This window comes from Maylandia zebra, linkage group LG1, assembly GCF_041146795.1.
Source record: "Maylandia zebra isolate NMK-2024a linkage group LG1, Mzebra_GT3a, whole genome shotgun sequence".
NCBI classification, from domain to species: domain Eukaryota; kingdom Metazoa; phylum Chordata; class Actinopteri; order Cichliformes; family Cichlidae; genus Maylandia; species Maylandia zebra.
Window position 1 is genome coordinate 40,590,276 of NC_135167.1, and position 9,754 is coordinate 40,600,029.

Sequence of the window (9,754 nt, forward strand, 5' to 3'; positions counted from 1 at the left end):
TTGGTCCTCACAAAGATGGATGGGACACGCAGTAAATGTTCAGTGAAACTCCTGCATGAATATATGAAAAGATTAAACCAGCAGAGTGGAACTGGAACACGAGACTGTGTGTGTTTGTAAAGCCATGCAGCTCTTCCTCTCCGGCTCGCAGACTGCCAGCGCTCCTCTTCACCTCCTCCCATCTATTTTTCATGAACCCTGTCAAACTGTCCTGGATTCAGTCCGCCGTCTCTTCTCGTTTACTTCCCGTTCTGGTCACGGTGCTGCCAGCGCGAGCTGTCCGCTCACTCCGCTGGGAGGACTCGTCAGGTGGACGAAGCCTCCAGCTGGGCGTTTCTTTGAAGTGCGGTACAGTGAGGTTTAACTCGGGCTCGACACATCCTCATATTTATTTCACATCCTAACAGCGACGCTCTGAATCTACATATTAATGACACGAGTGTCTGTTTCCATTGCATCACCGAGCCGCTGCTGCATTTGTTATATTTCGCTTTGAGTTTCACTCAAGTTTATTTTCACAGTTTCAATGAATGTGAATGATTTTTAAAAGCTGCACCAAACTAATATCTTTCTCTCTACATGCCTCCTCGTGGTTTCAGTCTCTGCTGCCCAGAGAGACGCGGTCGACTCGTTAGAAACCACAGTGTGCCGAAATAAACCAGAAACACAATCATGTGAATGCAGGAAATCCTATTTGATGTGGAGGCTTGGACAGACCTCCTCCTGCCATGCACCGCTCACACCTCAGCTCCGGGCTGAACCGCTTCTGTGTTTCGATTTGCCGAACAAGCTGTGACCTAAAAACAACAAGAACAAAAACACAGGTTCAGTCTGAAATGATCTCCTTCAGTTCAAGGCAAACATCCAATTAATGAGCGAGCAGAAGCTTTGTGGGTCACAGCCGTAAATAGCAGGACACGGAACAGTGATGAAGCTGGGATCCGGCCTTGGATCATTCGGATGGAATAACTGTTTCTGTGTTTGTGTCCACTCAGTGCACCGTATGGGACTGGGACTCAAACGGGAAACACGACTACATCGGTGAGTTCGAGGCTACGTTCAAAGAGATGAGAGGCGCCATCGATGGACGGCAGGTGAGGCTGTCCTCTAAAACCTGAGCCGACCGCGTGTGATTCATACTTCAACCCTCTGTCTTCTGAGAGCGTGTTTGAAGCGTGATGCGTTCACTGACTGTTGTAATTGCTGGGAAATGATTGTGATTCAGCTGTGTGTTCTTTGACTGTTTACAGGAAATCAAATTAAATATGTGTTTATGTGGATTTATAGGATATCAGTTTCATGTACATGACAAGCCCGACGTCCCGGGGCTAGCGACTTTTTCAGTCGGGCTACCAAAATCTATCTCTGCCCTGCCCGTCGGGCTATCGTAGGAAGGAAAAATATATGTCAATGCTTTTGCATTCTTTCAGAAATGTAGCTGGGTAATTATGTCATTGGCATCGGTGAGCCACTGTCAATATGTGACATATTGAAATCGCGTTTGAATTTGCGCTTGTTTTTTTGCTTTCACTTTGCAATCGTGCGAACTGTGTATAGAGAGCGACAGCACTGATCTGTGAGTGATGATAATTTGTGCACCAATTCCTCTGACATCGTCTTATTAATCGTTAGCTTACTATGCAAACATGACAAGTGAAATCTCCCGCAGCTTAAACATGTGAGAGGTTGATCGCGCAGAGAATCGCTGAGCTTATGTGAGTGCGTGTTTAAAAGCATTTCAGTTCTGCTGAGCCAAATAAGACAGGTCAGGGTGAAGAAGTGACAGCCAAAGAAAAGCTTACCACAAAACGGAGAAGTTATGACAAATCAGACTATAAGGCAAAAAGAAAGTGCAGCTTTATGGTTTCATGGACAAAAGAATTTCTGTGGCTGCAATATGACGAGCTAAATAACCAGGGCTGCACATAAGTGGTCCGCAGGTGCGCATTCGCTGTCAAAATAAAAAACGCGCACAAGATAAGAAGTTGCAATGCGTGTTTGCGTACATAAGATTTTCTGGAGGAGGACAGACATTTGTTTAGAACTCTTAAAGATGTCAAGAAGCTCCTTTAAGCAATTACTGTGATGTTCCTCCACCTCCAAAGAAATGTCAGGAGTCCGAACCACAAAAGAAGCGCGTATTCTCGGAAAAGTGGTTGCAGGAGGTGAGCTGGCTTCAAACAAATGATGAACGCACAGAGATGTGGTGCAGAATGTGCTGTGAAAATCCCACTCTAGCGGACAGAAACAGCTTTTTATATGGACGCAAACGCGCGTTGCAACTTCTTATCTGGTGCGTCTTTTATTTTGACAGCGAATGCGCACATGCAGACCACTTATGTGCACCCATGTAAATAACATAATGTTCTGCCGGGTGTGTTGTTGGTTTTCTCTCGATTTCTGAGTCGACAAGCGCCTTTGTTACTGGGACCAGTCATTTTAAGAAAGGCCCCCATTAGAACCCATGAGAAATGCAAGAAATGCATTATTGCTCGGTCTGCAATATCTTTCCCAGAACAAACACCAATTGCAAATAACATACTAAAAATAAACCTGAAAATCTGTTTAGAACAGCTACTATGTTGCGTGAACTACCACTGGCACAATTTAGCAGTCTTTGCAAACTTCAAAAAGCAAACGGCCTCGATCTTGGTTCCACTTGCCTCTTACCCGTGACTTCAGTGGAGATTTCAATTTCAGGATCTGACACAGACTGATTCATGTCCTACACAGTTCTTACAAGTTCATAGAAGTTTCTGTTCAATTAGAACCAAGTATTTGAGTTGATGATTGTAATTTTTATACAATGTTGTAATTTGTTTTTCAACAATTTTTTGATTAATGTTTTGTTTCCTTTACAATATTATACTTTAATGTATAATATGGTAAAGGAAACAAAACAGGAAACAAAACATCAATCAAAAAATTGCTCTCTTTTTTATTTGGGCTACTTAAATTTATTTTGGGCTACCAAAACTGAAGAGTCCCTGCCTGAAGGGCTACCAGGGATTTTGAAATTTTGCGAGCCCTGCACCTTTGTTAGCTTAGCATGAATCACATCCAGACCCCTCAAGTATCAGCCATCCTCACCATCAGTCACTGGAAAAATACAAATCCTGCCTAATGAGTCAGAGCTTAACTCCTGCTGGGAACCATCCAGTTCTTGGATTCTTGAAGATCTAACTTTGACATGAAACATGTACCCAAACATGTCTTCAGGCCACGGACACCCCGCGGTCATGTGAGCAGTATCCCTTGATTGCAGTGGCCTCTTCCAGAAGGATCATTGTTAAAGTTTGAGGAACTCGATGGGAATTTAAAGGCGATGGAGTTTGAATTCCTCAGATCTTGATCCAGTCTGTTGGATATGCTGGAAAAGCTTCCAAAACATAAACGGTGTACTGCACAGGAGAGCTTTAGAGCAGTCGATATCAGGCAGGTTATTTAAATGTTTGATGCCTGACGTGTAGCCTGATCGTGTCATATTGTACCAGAAACCTCTCATGTAGTTTTCCTCCTGCTGGAGCAGCTACAGTAGATGCAGTTAATATTTAATTTGCTCTGCCCAACGCTCCTGAAGGAGAAAGCTCCCTGTGAGGCAGGTATCTGTTCACCCTGTTTCTCCTTCAGCTATTCAATCAATTTAATGGCTCAGTGAGAGTCAGACTGAGCGACACCACGGCTCACACGCTGTGACACGCCATTACAGTTACAGGGTGAAACGAATTCACTCACAGACTCTCCGAGAGACAGCGAGGCAGCCCTGCAGGAGTCTTAGGTTTGCCAGTTTATAAGTGAATCACCGAATGTGTGAAAGCTGCGCTCTGGAATTCTCTGCATCGGCTGTTGTTTGTTTTAGGGTCGGAAAACCGGGCGGTGACAGTTTTAAGTCCGCCTAATTTCTTTCAAACTTTTCATATAAATTCCCCGTGTTCAGCTGGCATTCGTCTCCACATTTCAATAAGATTTCCAAGGAAATCTTTTGCAGCTGTGACACAAACCAGAGATTGCTCTAAAACAGAAAACACCGTTAATGTCTGTGTTTTGATGGGGGTGCATCTTCCTTCAGCTGCTCCCTAATCCACAAGGGTCTTCCAGATGGATGCAACATTTATACATCGCATGCCATCCTGATTCTCTCAGGAGTTTTCCAACAATTTCTCTTACGAGGTTTCCATTCAAAGGAGAGACGATCAGAAGATGCCAGCAGCATGTGACGTATACCAACAGACACCTGATGTTTTCAGAGTCATCCTTCAGTCAGCGTCATGAGGTTGTCAGACAATCTCAGCTGGGTGGAGGTTCTGACGGAGCGCTCCATCATTCTGCCCCTTCTTCTGGATCTGCTGCTCCCACCCAGAGGGCGGGGTTTACGACACCAACTGTTTGCATCTATAATCCAGTTTTGAGTTCCCTCCCCAGATGTCTTAACGCCCACTCACATCCTGGGCCATCTGACCTCAGGAAATCACATGATAGGGATGGGGCCAGGTTTCACAATAAGCTCACCTGAAACTCTGGCTGATTGTGACCCACACCTGCTTTCACACCTGGGCTCATGTGATTAGGCAGAGGATCAATAGGAGGTCCACGACACTCCCACAGGACTTAAATCTGGGACTCTCCACCAGCTGCTCTTAGAACTGAAGAAGCTTCTCGGATGAAACGTCTTCAAGAAACTTAAAGAAGTCCTGACGCTTTTCTTTCCGAGCTCAGGCCACACCAGCACAGCTCCTCCTTCATGCTCCATGGTGGCAACCGGACGTGCAGATACTCCAGTTTAGAAACCGGACTGACAAACAGAGTAGCCTTATTATTACAGATGAAACAGGAGGAATGAGAAACAGCCTGGGGAGTGGTGACCTATAATGATGACCTCTCTTGAGCTAAACACATTTGAACTCGGCAGGTTGAAGCACAAAAGACCTGATCTCCGTTAGGTCCTGCACCTCCGGGTTTCCAGAAAAGCACCAATTAGCAGCGAGACCACCCTTTAAAATGCTCCTCGGGGGCTAAAGTGCCTCCGAGGTTATTTAGGCAGAGGGTGTGAAGTGATTACCCCGAGAGCTAATGAAGACGCAGCTGTCAGAGAGCAGAGCTGCTGCAGAAAGGAGACGACCGCTAATTAAGGCGCTCTCCGACTGTCCGTTAATGCCGTTCTGCTTACAGACGCTGCGGCTGTGAGTTTTCTCTGGAAATTCCCTGAAGATGACAACACACGGCTGAAAGGCCAGGAACAATCAGCTGCCGAGGAATCCTCAGCTGTCTCATTATTGATTACAAAGAGCCCAACATCTTCACTGGAAGGCTGTTGAGCAGCCGTACGACAAAACCACATCCCAGTTTTCATAAACCCAGCCAGCTCGGTGAGCTGTGTCTAATATTCTGTCTGTAGTCTTTGGATGACATCACATAAAGATATGACCACAGACCGCACGGGCAGAAAACACGAACGTGTTCACTGTGACCTCATCGGCTGGTTTGGATGTTAGGACATCTTATTGAAATGTGGAGACGAACACAGCTGAACACAGTGAAGTTATATGGAAAGATTGAAAGAAAGGACTTAAAACTGTCGCCGCCCGGTTTTCCGACCCTAAAACAAACAACAGCCGATGCAGAGAAAACCTCTAAGATGTTTGCCTCTCCAAGAGACGCCTGTGAGTGTCTGAGGAAAGCACACACAATAAATACAGAGGTAACGAGGGAATACGTAACAGCAGGCAAACACAGCTGAACCTAATCTGACACACGAGACAGGAAGGAAACACGGGACTGTCAAAGTAAAACAGGGAATACACAGAAAGCAGGATAACGAGATGTAACACGGAGCACAGGCGAGGCACATTAAGACATTTAAACAGAACTCAGATCACAGGAACTGCAGTTCTATTGTTTTTATTGTTGGAGTCTATTTTCAGCCCTGGAGGTTATGCAGCGCACCAAGAAGGAAAACTCCTGACTGCTGTTTGAGTCGTTGCAATGGGCGTGCATTTTATCTTCAGCGTGAAACCTTTTCTTCACGCTGCTGGAAGCCAGCACAGGAGGAGAGCTTGTTCGCCTCCCACAGACACAAAGAGCCGTGCTGTCAGTCCCACTCTCGCTCTCTCCATTCTTCTCCTTTTAAATAAAATGTCTTTATCGGCCTCCTTCCTCAGCTGGCAGCTTCCTCCTGACCGGCGACACGGAAACAAGAAGCCCCCCCGGGCTGAAGTCTCCGGGGAGCTCCCCGTTCTTCCGTCCGTCCTCCATCCCAACACAAATAGAGTCACCCGGTCTCAGCGGGTCTGAGTGAGGGAGTCGGGGCGAATCCTCGGCGGTCTTGTTTGTGCAGCTGAAGGATTGTGTCCTGCTGCAGCTGCCTGTGGTTCATGCTTCTGTCTGACAGCACTCTGGATTTAAACGGCACCTCTCCAGGAAGCTGCTTTCACCTGAGTGCAGGGACGAATCTTACAAAGACAAATGTGTTTGTGGTGTTTCTGCTGAGGCTGGATTACACACAGCGCTCAGAGGCACGTCTGTAATAATTTCATCTGCTCGATTTGCTTCGTCCACTGGAGTCAAATACAGCCCAGGGACGTCGACCCTGGTACCTAACCTGATACAGCATCACTGATCTGTGAGCTCACAGGCGCCATAAACACGGGAAACAAGAACAAACTCTCTGAGAATAATGGATCAGAGGAACTGCTGAACTGCAACCAGCAGCAAAGTTCTTTATTATTGTTACAGACGCTGCCTTTAATAACAGTTTGGTTCGTGTATATAATCTCAAAGAATAGTGACTCTCATTGTTATTCCTTGAAGTCCTTTATTTATCTGACAGACAAAAATAATCATTTTACGACACTCAAAATGGTCAAATATTCACATATTATGTCTAATATTGTATTATAATATTCTAATACTATTCTAATAATAATATTCTAATAATATTATTAGAATATTATTAGAATATTATAATAATATTATTCTAATAATATTATTAGAATATTATAATAATATTATTCTAATAATATTATTAGAATATTATTAGAATAATATTATTCTAATAATATTATTCTAATAATATTATTATTCTAATAATATTATTAGAATATTATAATAATATTATTCTAATAATACTATTCTAATAATATTATTATTCTAATAATATTATTAGAATATTATTAGAATAATATTATTCTAATAATATTATTCTAATAATATTATTATTCTAATAATATTATTAGAATATTATAATAATATTATTCTAATAATACTATTCTAATAATATTATTATTCTAATAATATTATTAGAATATTATTAGAATAATATTATTAGAATATTATAATAATATTATTCTAATAATATTATTAGAATATTATTAGAATAATATTATTAGAATATTATAATAATATTATTCTAATAATATTATTAGAATATTATTAGAATAATATTATTAGAATATTATAATAATATTATAATATTATGTCTAAAAAAATCATTTTTAGTTATTTTCTCTGAGGTTATTTTCTCAGGATATCAGAGCTGAGGTCGGTGCCGGCTTCCTTACTGAGCATCACTGGCCGAGTTGCAAAACAAAGTCCTCTACATATGACCAAATATGACGAGTCGCTCGATATTACTTCCTGAAGAAAACGAGTTCAAATGTTTTGTTATGTCTAAGGTAAAACTCACGGGTCGGTCTGGTTAGTGTGACTACCACGTTCGCTGAGGATGTTCATTTTTTGTGGAAATGCTTCATTTTACAAGCTGACCCACAAATGATGAGCTCATTTTGAGAAAGGTGTGGACAGTGTGGGTTTGCTGGTCTTGTCACTGATGATGTCAGAGGCTCTGCTCTGACATCACAGCGGTGCTCTGTGCCGTCCTGATGACCTTCTGCAGACGCTGGTGTGAAGTTGGAGGGGTGCGCATCAGCAGAGTCTCTGTTAGCGTTCCTCCCTCCCTAACTCCCCGCCCTCGGCAGGCTCGCCTGCGCTGCCTGTGTCAGCTGACCTTGTGGTCTTCGAGTGTGCTCACCCAGTGGCCTCATTGCCACCCGAGCACAGTCACGCACCCTCTCCACCCCTGCTTATCGATCAGGGGCTGAGTACGCCATCTCCACTCTGTTTCACGCCCACATGTGGTGACACGCTGCCCTCTCACGCTGTTTTTCAGTGGATTTCGCCTCCATGTCGGCCCAGATCACATCTCCTTTAGACAAGCGAAAATCACTGAGATGAGATCTCGCTCTTAAAATGTTGGCTGAGAGCAGAATGAACAGAGTCACAGTCAGCCAATTAAATCACGGAGAAGCCGCTGTGTCCACAGACCTTCAGCTCAGAGGCTTCAGACGTCACTTCCTCTGTTAGCGTTGAGCCTGCACGACAAACTGCCTCCATGCCCTGATCCTCACACATCCCCACAGAGAGTTTAAAGATTTATTTGCATTTAGCAGAGATTGTTTGTGTGTCAGCGGCAGCGGCAGCGATGCTGAGCTCAAACAACACACCATAACTCTGGGAGAAAAACAGGAAGGCGACGGTGCCGCTGTCGCTTTCGTGTCTCCTGATTGGACAAACAGACTTCCTGCTATGGAAAAAAACAGCACCACCTACAGGATGAAATTAGATTGCTGCAGGCCTCTGTTATGAAGTCACCTGAGCAGGTGATCGGGGGCGGCGGCTGCAGGCTGCAGGCTGTTAGCTTCCCATTAGCAGGCTGCCATCATCCCCACAGCTCAGACAGACAGTCTCAGACACACTGATTTACCTGAGGAGGAGCAATTATCAGGGTCACCTGGAAGAAGCAGCTGCTGTTAATGTGAGGTCACTTTTAAACCTGTCAGCGAACGATTTATTGATCGCACACGCTTCACTTAGAAAGAGCTTCTGTAGGAATCATTCCACAGGTCTGTGATCAGGTCTGGCTGTGATCAGGTCTGGCTGTGATCAGGTCTGTGATCAGGTCTGGCTGTGATCAGGTCTGGCTGTGATCAGGTCTGTCTGTGATCAGGTCTGCCTGTGATCAGGTCTGGCTGTGATCAGGTCTGTCTGTGATCAGGTCTGCCTGTGATCAGGTCTGGCTGTGATCAGGTCTGCCTGTGATCAGGTCTGGCTGTGATCAGGCCTGGCTGTGATCAGGTCTGTGATCAGGTCTGGCTGTGATCAGGTGTGGCTGTGATCAGGTCTGGCTGTGATCAGGTCTGGCTGTGATCAGGTCTTTTGATCAGGTGTGGCTGTGATCAGGTCTGGCTGTGATCAGGTCTGTGATCAGGTCTGTGATCAGGTCTGGCTGTGATCAGGTCTGTGATCAGGTCTGTGATCAGGTCTGTGATCAGGTCTGGCTGTGATCAGGTCTGTGATCAGGTCTGGCTGTGATCAGGTCTGGCTGTGATCAGGTCTGCCTGTGATCAGGTCTGTGATCAGGTCTGTGATCAGGTCTGTGATCAGGTCTGTGATCAGGTCTGGCTGTGATAGTATATCAGACAGAGGAGAGGAAAATAACGTTCAGCTTTCCCTCTTTCAGGTGCAGTGGCCGTGCATAAATCCCAAATACAAAGTGAAGAAGAAGAACTACAAGAACTCTGGGATCGTTATTCTGAACCAGTGCAAGGTGACTGACGTCTGCATGTTTTTTTTGCTCCATAATTTATGTTTTTCAACCATTTAAGGCTTAAAAACGCCTCGTTTTCTTTTCCTCGCTGCCTGTCTCGTTTTTCTTGGCAGTTGATGTTGGCTTCTGCCTGACGCACTGTTAGAAGAACCA

The 9,754-nt window shown here is 44.4% G+C and overlaps 1 protein-coding gene across 1 annotated transcript in view; it reads left to right on the forward strand.

Moving 5' to 3' along the window:
• The window catches only part of cpne4a (copine IVa), a 100,037-nt gene that overhangs the window by 68,316 nt on the left and 21,967 nt on the right, over positions 1-9,754 (forward strand). Inside the window, exons 8-9 of the mRNA XM_014410940.3 lie at positions 996-1,094; positions 9,515-9,601. Coding sequence (XP_014266426.1) covers positions 996-1,094; positions 9,515-9,601 — 186 coding nt within the window. The remainder of the gene's footprint in view (positions 1-995; positions 1,095-9,514; positions 9,602-9,754) is intronic.